The following is a 15,952-nucleotide window of genomic DNA, read 5'->3' as shown; positions in this document are numbered from 1 at the left end:
TTCAGTTGCACTATAGCCTCAAAATTCTTTAAATGTGCAAGACTAAAATACCAAGTACTACAAACCTAAAATACAAGATGAAGTACAAAGCAAGATACTCACTGGATCAAACATATCTGATTGACTAAGTTCCGTTTTAAAATCTGCAGAACCAGCCAACACAAGTCCTGAAATATTGGGCTTGTCATTGGTAATGAATAACTGAACTGCCACCTCAGCAACTTTTCGTACATAGTTGTGACGTTTCTCCATTCGTAATCGAGCGAACCGCAATGCTGATTGTCCACCACGACCTGTAGAAACACCAAAAATATATTTGTTATAATAAAAATTGTTACTTGAAGAAGGAAGAAACAAATCTTGAAACATGAAATGATTAGTTATTGTCTTCTTGTCACATTCCACATTAATAATTAGAATAGCATTACATCATCATTGTTTAACGTGTTTTCCATGCTGGCATGGGTTGGACAGTTCGACCAGGGTCTGGGAAGACAGGAGGTTGCACCAGGCTCCAGTCTGATCTGGTAGTGTTTCTACAGCTGGATGCCCATCCTAATGCAACCACTCCGTGAGTGTAGTGGGTGCTTTTTACATGCCACAAGCACAGGGACCAGAGGAGGCTGGCAAATGGCCACAATCGGTTGGTGCTTTTTACGTGCCACCGGCACGGGCAATTTTAACTACAATTTCCATTTGATTTTTATTTGGATGTTGGTGTTGACATACTTGACTCAATAGGTCTCCTCAAGAACAGCGGATCACTCTATGATACAAGGTTAGCACAGCAGGCCGTCCTGCGAAACATGAACTCACTTCATTTGTCAGGTCTTCAAAGTCACACCTTATCTCCAGTCTTTCATCATAGCCTCTGTGAGGCCCAATGTATGAAGGTCATGCTTGACCACCTCATCCCATATATATATAAAACTGCTTTTATATATATATATAAAAGCAATTTTAGAAATAGAGTAACTAGAGACAATACATCCAACAAGCTCTATAGCAACTGTGGTGGTGTCCTCAGCAAAACCAATCAAGTCACTGCTTTAACCGTTTAGCAATTAAACCAGCTAGATCTGGCTTAAATATTCTACTTGCTTTTATGTTAAGACTGGCCAAATCTAGTCTTTCGCACATACCCTTATGATGTCATTCTAAAAAAATACAATTACATCATCAAAATCTAAAAGCTATTGAGATGATGCATGATTAACTCAAAGCAATGAGAATAAATAAGCATTACATTTGACTGAGTAATCTGAATGCTAAAGGACTAAAAATAATCTGTGATTACATTACAAAACAAATATTTGGGATAGTAACTATTGCCTGTAAATATTGGTAAAAGTTATATATGAAGAAAAAAAAAATAGTATATTTGTTTCAAAGTTATAATATACGAAGCTGAATATTGATGCATGCTGCAAAAAGACAATTTGATGAAAAGCTGAAATGCTTGTAAAAATTTACCGTGTTTCTTTGGTAAATCAACTGTAAATTTATGAAGTACTTCTCGTGTATTTCCAGATAAGGTTCCAAATAAGGCTCCGTTACCATCCATCACAATAAAACCAAACTTATTATCATCTGCCAAAAGTGCTGTTAAAGCCTGTAATTAAAGAAAACTTCCAATAAGGTGCTACACAGTGTGTAATACTTGAAAACTGGCACAATTCATCCAGTATATATCGTACATAAATCAAGAATCCCAAAAAGATCATAATATATGGATCAGTTACAACTAGTGTACAGAGGAATCATGGTTCATAATGATATAACATCACAATTTTGAGCATAAATTTTTCATTAAAACATAAGGGTGCTATTTTAAAAGAACTGATAATGGTAAAATGAAAAAGCTTTATAAGTTATTTTACAGTATTCAGTTCGGTATTTTATGTTTAAAGTATTGAATCTTTTTTGTAGTTATAAAATGTGCATAAAGGAATTAGATGAATCCGCAAAAAGGATAGCCATATGTTTTACAAAAGGTTATACGCTCACTGACTGCACAGACAGTAGATCCTGAGAGTCTACTTTAATGCTTCAAAACAACTGCAAGAGTGTTATGCTATTCATGAGATAGTTTATCAGTTATATATATCACAGACAAATTTTGATGTATTAAAGCAATGCCAGTAAAGATTTTCACTGCTACATTTACATAAATTTAAACACTGTAACAAGATTATCCTGCAAGTTCAGAAACCAACAAAAGTTGTTAAAACATCCTTAACCATTTTGATAACCATTACACAAGACCAACTTTAGTGCTGATTAAAAAAAATACTTTAAGAGCTCATATGTAAATTCATTCTTCCAATTTTATTTGGAAAACCCTCTGTCTTAATTATGTTCTAAAACACCAACTTATTATGCAAAGGTTAGTTATTTTGCTCAATCTTTTCAAGATCTTTATATACAAAATTAAAACACATAGGTAGTAAATTATTTTAGAAATATTGCCATGAAAGTACTAAGTCATCTCCACTGTGTAATAACCAGTTATTACCAATAATAGTTGAATATAAACTGAGGAACACTTACTTCCGTGTGAAATTTGTTGTCACAGAGGTAGAGCGAAGTATTTATAGGTCGGAACGGTTCAAAATCAATATTAACTTTTTTCTCTTTTCCTTCGTCTGTAACAATGGTTCCACAATAGATGACTAAACCATTAGGAGGCACTAAAAGTTAAAAAAGAAAAAATTCTGTTATTATTTGACTAAGCAAGAATAAAACCAGACTAGTAAAATCCATTCCAAAGAGATTTTTACATTTAATATCTTTCAATATAAAAACTTGTAATATATTAAAATGACTAATATAGCTGCATACCTTGATTTGATAATACATATATATGCACAGGCATAGCTGTGTGGTAAGAAGCTTGCTTCCTACTATAGCCTTGTGAGCAGATTTGATAGACAGAAATTGAAAGAAGCCCTGTCACCACTCAACAAAACAACTGGTGATGGTGTGTTTACATCACTGTAACTTAGCAGTTTGGCAAAAGATATCAATAGAATAAGTACTAGGCTTTAAAAAAAAAAAAACATTCCTGGAGTCAGTCTGTTTGACTAAGAACCCTTTAAGGCAGTGCCCCAGTATGGCCACAATCAAATGACTGAAGCAAGCAAAAGACAAAAGTGAGAAACACTAATCTAGCCTTCTGTTGGCTCACCTGATTTCTCCTTTAGGAGCAGAATGCCTTATCTTACTCAATCTTTTTTTATAGTGTGATTTTATCAACCTTCTTGCACAATCCTGATATGCACATTGTAATTCAAAGTAGTCTTGATATCTCAGTATATAGAGATATGGCAAAGCTATCTTGTACCCCATATCTCCTAGTTAGTTATATCCAACATCTAGCTTCCAAATATAATTTCCCCACAACAAATTACATATTTGTCTTATATAAACCTATACCATATCCACATTGCTCATTGTCTGGTTATGTTCCTGCTCCAGCCATGGAACTAGTGCCTTTCAGTGAGTTATACCCTATCAGTTGCCTTGCATATTAGACATGTTCCCAAAGAATTACAACTGTCTTTTAGCAAGAAAAGTGAGATCTCTTTCAGCCAAAATACTTCCATCAATGAACTATCATTCCTTATCCTATTACTGCCGTATATACACACATGCACCAAGATGGTGATTTATGATGTGTGACATACATCAATATATTCTCAAAAACTGAAAAAAACCATCATCATCATTAACGTCCACTTTCCATGCTGGCATGGGTTGGACAGTCTGACTGAAAACTGGTAAGCCAGGGAGCTGCACCAGGTTCCAATCTGATTTGGCATGGTTTCTACAGCTGAATGCCCTTCCAAGAGTGTAGTTGGTGCTTTTTACGTACCAGTTACAAATCACCAACATCAGCCATGACTACAATCTCATTTGGCTTGACAGGTTTAATTTTATCTTTATGTTCTAAGTGAGTATGATGTGGAAGTTTGATATAGTCAACAACAGTTTGATTGAAAGCACATCTGATGCAAGAGAGTAAAAGTAAAGCAGCACTCCAACCCACACATAAAAACAAAACCAAAAAAAAAAACACAGAAACGTTTCTGTTTGAGTTACCTTTGTTATATAACTTTAGTCTCTGTTGTACTGATGTAATGGCACCCAGCACAGATAGCCGGTTTACTCGACTCTTTATGTTAGAAGCTGTGCCAAACTCATCGGCTAACATCTTAGCAACTCGAGAAATTTGATCCTTGGGAGGAATAATCAGGGAAATCATGCTTGTGCCATTTCTGTGGAATAAATATATCAAATGCAATAAATAAACAAAAAAACACCATCAGTACTTTGCATTGTAGTGGGGATGGCTTGACAATCACAGCAACTCTCTTCCTGACAAGTACAGACAAACCCATCTCACTCATCACCACAAGAAACTCTCTTCCATTCAGAATTTTAGGTCTGCTACCATTACTGTCGGCATAATGAAAAAGTAAATCTGGAGGGATTGTAGGGACATTAGAGTAAAGATATTAAAAACGTGTGCAGTGTACATGAGGTGACATGCAGAGGGTCCTAGACCAAACTTCACATACAGGCAAAGAACATACAGTAATCAAGTAGTCAGAATATGAAACGAATAAACAAGCTTTCAGAATTTACAAGTGTGCAAAAGGATCGTTCTTGCAAGTCCTACTTGCAGATGACATCTAAAACAGGCAACAAGGACTTCATTATCATGGTTGGTATTGTTAATAACTATAGTAGACCATATCAGGATAACTACTTCTGATGAACATATAGCTATGGTACAAGAACTAAAGAGCTATTAAGGATACTGGAGTTCTCTAAGATATACACACACAAACAAAAAAATTTGTAACAAAATCTTCAGAAAATAATCTAATCACCTGATCATCTATCACTTAGGTGAATATGCTAGCTAGATACTTTAGCCTTACCATAAAGCAGGACAAACAGTTGCTTATGAATGCAAAGACCTTCTTCACCCCTCAGCATAGACTAGTAATTAGTGACCTCAGGATAATTAGATGGACTCAGAAACAAAAGACAAATTAAAGAAAAATATGGAATCTAAAAGATCTTACATAACTGTATGTAGCTTGTATGAAGGACTATGTGATACTTATGATTAAAGGGAGATAGAAGTCAATTGAATGTTCCTTGTAACACAAACTACTGTGAACCAAAGACCAGATTTTTGAAAGGAACAAAGACTTGATTCTAGAAAAATGAGAGAGCAATAGGGTGGCAGTATAGTACAGCAGAAAGAGTTATAAAAAGGAACATAAAAAGCAGAGGAGTATTAGTCAAGGAACATTACTAGGTAACTAGAACAGAAAATTAGATGTCAAGTATATTTAAAAGAGGGGAGCAAAAGTAAGAAGTCTACTGATACTCTTAATCACAAAGCATGAAAAGTTTTGGATTATCAAGTAATGTGTCAACACAAGTCAAGATCTTGTTGATGAAAAGAGTACATGAAATTATAGTAGAGCATTTGCCCTCATCAACATAAAAAGAAAGGGACATTAGTATTACAAGTGGTTGTTGAAGAGGAAAAGAGGTATCACCTTATATGGACTCAACAAAGGGAGACCAACCAGAGTTTGACTGCTCTATATGGTAGAAAGGACCATTAAAAGATGAAGGCAGGGAAAACAGCAAACCTATCAGGAAGGAACGGTTACTAAGAGCTTGGAAGTATCCAATGAAGTTGGACATGCAGTGTTATTTCCAATAACTGACATAGCAGCAGCATTGTGAAATGCTACAACAAAAGAGATGCTTTAGAGAGATTAAACTCATAGATCTAGTCAGCAAAATTAATCAGTAGAGAAACTATGAGTTGCAGTTTGGATCAGTGATAGAACATGGAACTACTAATGCCCTCATTAGGAAACTAGAAGATTTTAAGCAAGAAGAAACAGTTATACCTATCTTTCACTAACCTGGAATAGACTTTGACAGGAGCTCTACTAGGTTTGTAGTTTGGTGGTTACTAAAACAAAATGTGCAGTGGTATAGCTATAAGGGCTGTGCTAGCGGTGTGTAAAGAATTCAGTGTCCACAGAAGTGGACATCAAGGCTTGATTCCCAGCCCACTCTTGTTTATTAACCTTCTCTTGGTCATAAGAGAGATCAAAACTGGCTGTTTGTGTGAACTTCAGTATACTGAATCAGTCAGTGTTAACAAAAACTTCCCAATATGGAAGGGTTAGAATGATAAGGCCTTAATGGTCAATTCTAGAAGACAAAGTCTTAGTAAAAATAGAAAATAAAACAGTACAACAGAGAGGTAGTGAAGCTTGACATACAGGAAATTACCAGATAGCAAGTCAAGACTGTATACCAAAAGATGCATTGAGATATTTTGCAAGCTGACAGAAAAGAATTTCACATGTAATAGATGCACAGAACTAAGCAATAAGAGCACTCAAGAAATGGATTCTTTTGACTGCCAGAAAGTATGCTAGGAGTTTGATAGCTTCTGTTACATAAATGTGTAACAGTAGTTCTTCACCTAGGTAACATTGGTTACTGTAATTTTAATATAAAAACAAAAATTATATCTTGAAAATTAAGAAATGCTTTTGTGTATTTTTCTTGTCAAATTCTTTTCAAATGAAAATATTTAGAGATATATGGCATGCTATTTTTATGCTCCCTAATTTTCTACATGAACAAATAATGAGCACAACTGGGAAATATCAAATGTGGTTCCAACAGCACAAGAATCCAGTCATCTCTTGCCCACTCTTGAGCTACCTTATAACCAAACAGTGGCATCAGCCCCAAAGCAATACTGTCCTTCAATGGTATCTTTTTTTTGACAAGTGCACTCATCAGAGCTGTCTTGTACCTAGATTTCTATGTGGGTGAGCTAAATAAATGCTACTGTGGTACTACTGCAACAAATTCAAACTACAGCCATTTTCCTATACTGCCAGATGTTTCCCTTGTCATATAAAGTGCCCACAGGTTTACTCCTTTCCTGTTCTTGATATATATATATATACACACACACACACACACACACATACATACATACAGACAGAGAGAGAGAGCAAGAGAAAAAGAAAGAGCATCCAAAAAAGATTATCTTTATTCAAAAAACAATTTAGATATTAAAAAAATTAAACAGTTCAAAATGTTAAAAGTTCTTAATTTTAAAAGAATCTGAATTCCACAAGAATAATAAAGTTTAATGTCTATCTATATAATTAAATTAACTAAAATAGACAAACCTGTGAATAACAATTCAAAGAACTCAATGTGATGATACCCACAAGAGACAATCTATAGTCTAAGATATCCAAAGCTCTTCCATTCACTACTTAACAATGAGGAATGCAGATTAAAATTTTTAATTAGGTTTCAATGCAGATTAGTGACAGAAGCATTTATTCAAGTTGACTACACATAATTTACAGCTGGCCTCCTTCAATGTGCCTGTTATAGACATTAACTAAATTGTGTAAATATTAAAGTCACTCCAGCTCAAGTTACTTAAGTTCTTTATATGGGAGGCTTAATGACATGGATGTAGCTTGTACATAACTTCAAACCTAGATCTCACCCACATGCACAATCATTATTATTACCAACATACATGCAATGTTGTTCATTTCCATTTTTCAGTGGAAAACATATCTGGACATGAGGGAAATATCTTGCTTGGAAACAGATGAGGGTTAGTGACAAGAAGGGCATCTGACCATACAGAATACTGCCTCAAAAAATTCCATATGACCCATGAAAACAGAAAAGTGGACATAATGATATGTACATACACATAAAGCAAAGTAAATACAAATAAGACAAAAGTACAGAGGATGTTCACAGTTAATATTAAGGAGAAAAAGTTATAAGATTTTGTCAGATACTAGAGGAAAGACTAGGAAAGTAAAGGACATAAAAAAGATGAGAGCCAGGGGGAGAAAGAGAGAGCACCTTAAGATTGTGAGCAATTCATCTATTCCCACTGGCAAAATAAAACAAAAATAAGTTCAACAGCACAATGAATACAACACAGTATAATGGAGTTGAACTCTGCTTGGGACTACCAAACTGTGATTTAATGTTTTATGGTCTAATAACAAGAGCTTTGAGTTCCACTATCCATCTCCATCAACTAAATGCTATCGGCCTTCTCCATGAATATACCGATTGAATAAAAATATATAACTACAATATATTTCAATAAAAGTTGAGAAAATATTTTGGTAAAGCAATACATGAGTACTAAAGTAACAAATTAATTCTACAAATTTGTCTTCAAGTCACATTTGGAATTTATCTTGGGAAAGCAGGAATGTCACAGACATATTTCTGTTTCAGAGTTAGGTACAAATCAAAAATGTTGATTTGTGGGATATTTCTGAGGTAGATGTGGGTGGTTATGAGAAAAACTACAAGTAGTTGATAGCTTCCGTTACCCAGGGGACCAAGTCAGTAGCGGGGGTGGATGCTCTTAAAGTGTAGCTGCTAGAATAAGAATAGCCTAGGCAAAGTTCAGAGAGCTCCTACTTTGGCTGGTGACAAAGGGTCTCTCGCTCAGAGTAAAAGGTAGACTGTATGATGCATGTGTACGAACAGCCATGCTACATGGCAGTGAAACATGGGCCGTGACTGCTGATGACATGCGTAAGCTTGAAAGGAATGAAGCCACTATGCACCGCTGATGTGTAATGTCAGTGTGCATACACAACAGAGTGTAAGCGCCCTGAGAGAAAAGTTGGATTTAAGAAGCATTAGATGTGGTGTGCAGGAGAGATGACTGCGCTGGTATGGTCATGTGTTGAGAATGAATGAGGACAGTTGTGTGAAAAAGTGTCACACCCTAGTAGTTGAGGGAACCTATGGATGAGGCAGACCCAGGAAAACCTGGGACGAGGTGGTGAAGCATGACCATAAAACATTGGGCCTCACTGAGGCAAGGCAAGTGACCGAGACCTTTGGAGATATGCTGTGCTTGAGAAGACCCAACATGACAAGTGAGACCCTGACCTATGCCAATGGGTGTAACCATTGGACAATAAACTTTGCTTGTGAAGACCTATTGAGGCGAGTGAAATCAAAATCGCTGACGTGGCTGTGACAGTATCGCCTGATTGGCACTCATGCCAGTGGAACACTAAAAGCATATCCAAACGTGGGGTGTAACTGGCCCAGTTATGAGTACCCCTCATTCATTGGACAATGAACTTTGTTTGCGAAGAGCTATTGAGGCAAGTGAAAACAAATCAAAATCATTGATGTGGCCGATAACAGTACCATCTGATTGGCACTGTGCCAGTGGAACGTTAAAAGCACATCCGAGTGTGATCATTGCCAGGGCCACAGATTTGCTCCTGTGCTAGCGGCATGTGAAAAGTACCATTTGAGTGCCAGAATCACCCTACCGGCATATGTGCCAGTGGTATGTGAAAAACAACATTCAAGCGTGGTCATTGCCAGTGCCACCAGACTGGCTCTTGTGCAGGCAGCACGTAAAAAACACCTTTTGAGCATAGCCATTGGCAGAACCACCTGACTGGCCCTCATGTCAGTGTCACGTAAAAGCACCCACTACACTCTCGGAGTGGTTGGCGTTAGGAAGGGCATCCAACTGTAGAAACTTTGCCAGATCAGATTGAGCTTGGTGCAGCCTTTGGCCCACCAGTCCTGTCAAACTGTCCAACCCATGCCAGTATGGAAAGCATACATTAAACGATGATGATGATGACTCAGTTCAATTAATATCAGGTGCAGGAGTACCAAAACAATTAAAGAAGCTTAATTAAATTAAAATAATGAAAGTAAACTTTCTCTGTATTTATTTTGCTTTACAATTTATTATAATGCACTGTAGAATTGTTAAAATATTTTACTGCATTAGTTTGTGTGCTCAGTAGTCACACTTGACACACAAGCCAAATTGACTACATTCTCACCAGAGAACAGCATAAACAGATGCTTGTAAATGCAAAGTCTTTCCTAAATGAAGAATATACAACTCAGCATAGGTTAATGGTTAATGACTTCAAACATAGAACTAAGACACAGAGAAACAAGCCTATCGGAAAAGAAAATATGGAAGCTCAAAACTCCATAATAAACAGTCAGAAATTTACAGTAATTCCTAGTTGAAAAAAAAATAAAATGAGACTATAACATCATTCATATTTTACATACCCAGCCACAAGTTGATCTGAATCTAGCAATGTTTCATGCTTAACATTTCTCACAATCAACAAATACAAGCAAATAGATAACATGCATATGGTTAAACAAACTTGATAATAACAGTTCATTTGGTTATTAAAACTTGAGTATGTATTAGATAGTTGGGCATGGGGAAAGGAAATCAATTCTTAAACAAACATCATCAACTAAACCCTTCAAATTTGAGACCCAGCATGGCCACAATCTAATGACTGGAAACAATGAAAAAGTATACAAAAGCCAATCAGAATCATCTTACCAATCAGGAAAAACATTTAAGAATACTCTAAAACAATAAAGCTAAGATTAACACATCATTTACACATATATATTGAAATCAAGCTGTTCCCATTAGACAAATTAGGAATTTTAAATATCAATATTATTTCCAAGTTTAATTGTGCAAATGTATGGCAGGAACAGATATAGCTAAGTGGATACAGAGTTCACTTTGTGACATAGTTTTGTGTTCTAGCTCAACATGTGATGTCTTGTTCTAAAGCTTCCAACTGGTCAATGCTCTTGAGTGGGATTAGATGGATATTGTATAGAAGCCCTTTATGTATGTGTGTACACATTGCATGTCATCAGATAAAATCATTTGAAAGGGGAAAAAGACTGTGACATGATACTCCATGTAAACAAATCACCTTATAGCTCAGTACTTTCAAAGACAATAAAATTCCTATACTTGAAAAACAGGTAAGGGTTAGCAACAAGAGAATCCAATTGTAAAATAATACCTCAATAAGTGTATATTCAACTCATGCTAGCACAAAAAACTAGACATAAAAATGAACAAATATGGACGTTACTATGTCCAAAACAGTTATGTTGGCTAGATATATACAAGATATCTAAACATGGATCTTCAAAATGAAATATGGTTCTAAAAGACACACCAAACAGGAGAAATGTTCCATTAAACTTAAAGATGATCTAATCCCTAATTTTAAATACAAAAACATACCCTTAATGTTTCTAGTAAAAAGATTAACTATGGGATTGGATCAAACATATACAGAACTATTAAAACAATAGTATAAACCCTGGAGGAACTAAACTTATTTTACAATCATACTATCAATATAAAGCCAGCCAGTCAACCAGTTATTTTCTATACTGTCATTAACCATAACTAAATGGAACCACAATGAACAATGAAACTAAATTATAACCACGTTATAATCAGTTGTTTACCTTTTCTCCTCAGATTTAATGTTTCAGCTGTGATAAATTCAGATAGATAGGGAGTATAATTACACTCTACCTCATTCAAATAAATTGTAGAATAAGAATGAACCAATATTAAAAGGAACGAACGCTACAGATATTTTCCCTCCTTTCTAAAAGCGAATCCTTTATTGCAAACAGACTACAATATGTGTGAATAAAATTACAACTCCACACATTTTAAAATATTCCCTCTATATATATATATATATACTTTATTTAAAGCTGCAGAAAATTCAACAAAATCTGTTTTTGTTGAATTTTCTGCTGCTTTAAATAAAGCATATTACTCTACCACTGGTATTTGAGTACTCTTTTTTCCACCTTGTTTCACATTTATGCGTTTACTCCGGTATATATATATATATATATATATACACACACACCATTTTTTAAATTTCAGTATGTATTGCTACCAATCTTTCAAATAATCCAAACAAAATGCTTTATTTCTGGCTATTTATCTCATGTTAAATGCTTTAACCCTTTAGCATTCAAATCAGCCACATCCTACCAGTTTTATGTTCAAATTGATCAGATCAGGCCTCACACAACTACCCTGCAATGTCATTCTAAAAATATACAATCACATCATTGAAATCTCAAAGATATGAGATAATGTATGATTAATTCAAAACAATTTGAATAAATATGCATTACATTTGACAGGGTAATCTAAATGCTAAAGGATTAGAATCTTTGATACTGATTTTCTTGTCTTGCAAGTTACTTAGCAACATCACTAGTGCCAGTGGCATGAAAAAAGCACCCAGGACATACTGTAAAGGGCATTCAGCTGCAGAAACCATGCCAAAGCTGACACTGGCGCAAAACGCAGTCATGTGGCTCGCCAGATCCTGTCAAACCATCCAATCCATGCCAGCATGGAAAAAACATTGAGAATGACTGGCTCATTTTGACACCAACTGTCTTAAGAAAAGATATTTCTGCTCAAGTCAGGATAGGAATTGATCACAGAACCTTCATTTGACTGTTACTCAGAATCAGACACATACACATGTATATATATATTAGAGATAGCTAGTAAAAACCTGTCAGTACCCTTGATTATGATCATCTAAGATGAGGAAAATAGAACATTTACATGTACCTATACTTCAAATATAATTACATTACATAAAAGACTGCTGATCACATAGTTATAAAACCATCTGAGTAGCACACAAGCAGTGACAACTACATACCCTAAATTTGCCAGGTTGAGCAAAAAGAAAAAAAATCGAACTTTACTCCTATATCAGAGTAGATTGGTTAGTAGTATAAAGAGAATCCAAGAGTAAAAAAAAATTACCCCTCAAAAATAAAACTGGGTTGTGATTAACATCATCAAAGGAAAATTTTACAAAATCACCTCCTTCAATATCATCCCCCTTCTCAGTTGAAGGGTCTATCTTGCAAGTTAATTGGTGATCTCACCGATGCTGGTGCCATGTAAAACACACCCAGTACACTCAGTGAAGTGGTTGACATTAGGATGGACATCTAGTCATAGAAACTATGCTAAAGCTGATAGTAGAGCTTGGTGCAGTCCCTTGGCTTACTAGCTCCTGTCAAACCATCCAGCCCGTACCATCATGGAAAATGATGATATATATATAAAATCTAAACCCCTTTTATTGTAACCAGTTGTTGAATAAATTATTTTTACCAGTACATGTAAAGAAACTAGCCAGCATTCTATAAAAACCAAAGTTTAGGGTCCATTTAAATTAATAAAGCTATCATTTCTGCAAATCCCAAAACATTTGTAATAGTTTTTTAAAAGCTATTTACAGCAAGATAAATTTTTCAACTATGAAGACTTTTTAAATAGATAAATAAAAAAAAAGCCAATGTAATGAACATTTTTCCATGTTTACAATAGCATTTATTTTGCAGTTAATGGCCCACCACAAAACCAAGCCCTTGTATTATTACATTAAAAATTGAAGAAAAAGGGTCAGGGGAATAGAGAATATGTATAAGAAAGAAGATAATTGCAGACAAAAACAAATAAATGAATCAAAATATAAATAATATCTAAATAAGTTCAAAAGGAAATAAATGTTTTACTTCCTATCCATTTGATTTCATTTGATTTAACATGCACTGTTCGGTTACTTTGATTCCATTTACAAGCAAGAGCCTCAAACAAAATACACCCATTTATTTGTGTTTGTGAAAGGGCAAAGTTATGTAGCTCATTAGTAAGCAACCAAGTGTGTCAAGGTACAGCTAACCACAGGCAATACTGGTATTATACCAGCTGCTCAATGGCTTGAGATCTGTCTCCATTTTGATCTATAAACCAGAAAATCAAATTTTGCCACAGGTAGTAACATATCTGTATTCTACTTATACTTTTTAAAACTGATCAGTGAAAAGACTTACAAATAATCAAGAGAAATATGTATTCTACATATTCTAGAATGTAAAATAATTTTTGTAGTTTTATTTTAGAAAAGCCCAAATCCCTCTACAATAAACATAACAAACTCAAGTTTCTTACTGATATTTAAAATATCAGATAAATGGCAAAGCTGGTGCCAAAATCTTTAAAACTGACTACCATTATATATTATTCAGACTATCTTAGACATTAAAAATATTCGAGATTTAATATTGCCCCTAGTTTGCAATGATGTCCTCATATTCCAACAAAGAAATGGAAGGAAAAAGCAAAAATCCTGTCTATAATGATGTGACTGCTTAATAATATAAAACAGAGTTCAATATTAGCAACAAATGAGCTACATTAAATTATTTGATGATTTTACTTAGTTTGCTCCATTATATCAGAAAGTATAGCTTGAAATCAGCAGTATAAGTTTAAAAAAAACAAAACATTTTAGAATTTAGCTTAATTTCATTCTAATCAGTCTTTGTTTTCCTGTTTGGTTTCCTCTCCTGCCTTAGATTCGTAGACATTTCAGCTACAAAAACAAAAAGCTCCATCTATTCTCAGTCTCATAAAAATTATTCAGATCCAGACTAGGTGAATGGCTAAAACTACAAACTAGATGTATTTAATGGCCAACAGAAGTTAAAACTAAAATAGACTTTCTAGAAAATTACAAGCTATTATTTGCAGTCATTAGAGCTAAGGACATTCACACTGCAAATGACAAAGTCTATAAAAGACAACTATATTAATTTCAATTAAAACAAATAATACTAGCACTACACATTCACATTACTCATTTAACTGAGTCTTGTTCAACCATGTTCCCATTCTCTCTTAGAGAGACAAAGACCCCGAAAAAAATTGTCTCTAAGCTGGCTTGGACAAAGTCCTTTTATCAATCATTTGGGTGAAGTTAGTCCTAATCAGATTTATATTGAAATTTTCCAAAATGTGACTCAGTTCTTACTTGAGCAAGCCTATTCACTTTGTTCCTGCATCACCACCATACCAAATGGCACACCTATCACCATGCAATCAATACTCCAATAAAACTGAATAACAACAGATACTTAATAATATTTGAGCATTTTAACCCTTTAGCATTCAGATTTTTATATCAAACGCAACAATTATTCACTTTGTTCTGAATTCATCCTATATTATCTTGTAGCCTTCAGATTTCAATTATGCGACCATATAGTTTTAGACCATCATTGTAAGATAGGTGTGAGAGGTTGGATCTGGTTTAAATGCTAAAGGGTTAAGCTAAAATTTGAGATTCAATTAAAGTGCTTTAACCCTTTCGTTACCAACCCGGATGAAACCGGCTCTGGCCCTGTAGTATAAATGTCTTGTTTTCATAAGTTTTGAATTAAAATCTTCCACCAAACCTTAGTCACAATTTATGTTCCTAACACTAGCTTAATGATAACTAAGTTATTTTACTGAATTCTTTGTTATATTTAAAGTAATCGAAAGAAACATAGAGCATCTCAAAATAAATACAGTAACAAAAGGGTTAATGGCACTATGAGCCGGCAACGTCGGGTCATAGTGCTAGTGCATGCATATACAGCTGCGTGCGTGCGCACATACACGCGAGTACTGTGCAAATCTCCAACCAATCACATAGAGCTAGCTGACATTCAATTGGCGTATTAAGTTTTGGGCATTTTGATTGGGATTTGGATAGAAAATTCACCAAAAATCACTTCTATTGATTTTTCAATGGCTTTGCGAGGTGACTGGGGAAATGTAAAAATGTGCACAACCACCCTTGAACGGTTTTAAATGACCATAGAAAGCACTGAAAAATTGTGGATTTGTATAAAGGACACACACGCAGATATTTTGCCATTTATATATATAGAGATCTTAATCCAAATATGCCAAATTTCTAATACATTTACTTCATTTAAAGTACAAACCAAATCTAAATAGTATTTTTCAGTTAGCTAGTTAAATAACCATATGATCAAGAGGCAATTACTCAAATTGTACTCATAATCATTATCGAGGATGACAATGATTTCTAAAATAATGTATAATAGTAACTGAAAAAAATCATAAAAGAAAACTGCTGATAAGAGTATATAAAGACAT

At 34.7% G+C, this 15,952-nt stretch overlaps 1 protein-coding gene across 2 annotated transcripts in view; it reads right to left on the bottom strand.

The window, feature by feature from the left end:
• LOC115222923 (eukaryotic peptide chain release factor subunit 1) overlaps positions 1-15,952 on the bottom strand; it is a 35,296-nt gene that overhangs the window by 14,373 nt on the left and 4,971 nt on the right. For both annotated transcript variants that reach the window (XR_004997334.1, XM_029793322.1), the window contains exons 2-5: positions 4,102-4,277; positions 2,551-2,690; positions 1,474-1,612; positions 103-293 (exon numbers count right to left, since the gene is read on the bottom strand). Coding sequence is in view for 1 of the 2 variants with exons in the window: in XM_029793322.1 (XP_029649182.1) it covers positions 103-293; positions 1,474-1,612; positions 2,551-2,690; positions 4,102-4,277 (646 nt within the window). In the remaining variant the exon portion in view is untranslated. The remainder of the gene's footprint in view (positions 1-102; positions 294-1,473; positions 1,613-2,550; positions 2,691-4,101; positions 4,278-15,952) is intronic.

This window comes from Octopus sinensis, linkage group LG2, assembly GCF_006345805.1.
Source record: "Octopus sinensis linkage group LG2, ASM634580v1, whole genome shotgun sequence".
Taxonomy (NCBI): domain Eukaryota; kingdom Metazoa; phylum Mollusca; class Cephalopoda; order Octopoda; family Octopodidae; genus Octopus; species Octopus sinensis.
This window is presented reverse-complemented; position numbering and strand designations above follow the sequence as displayed.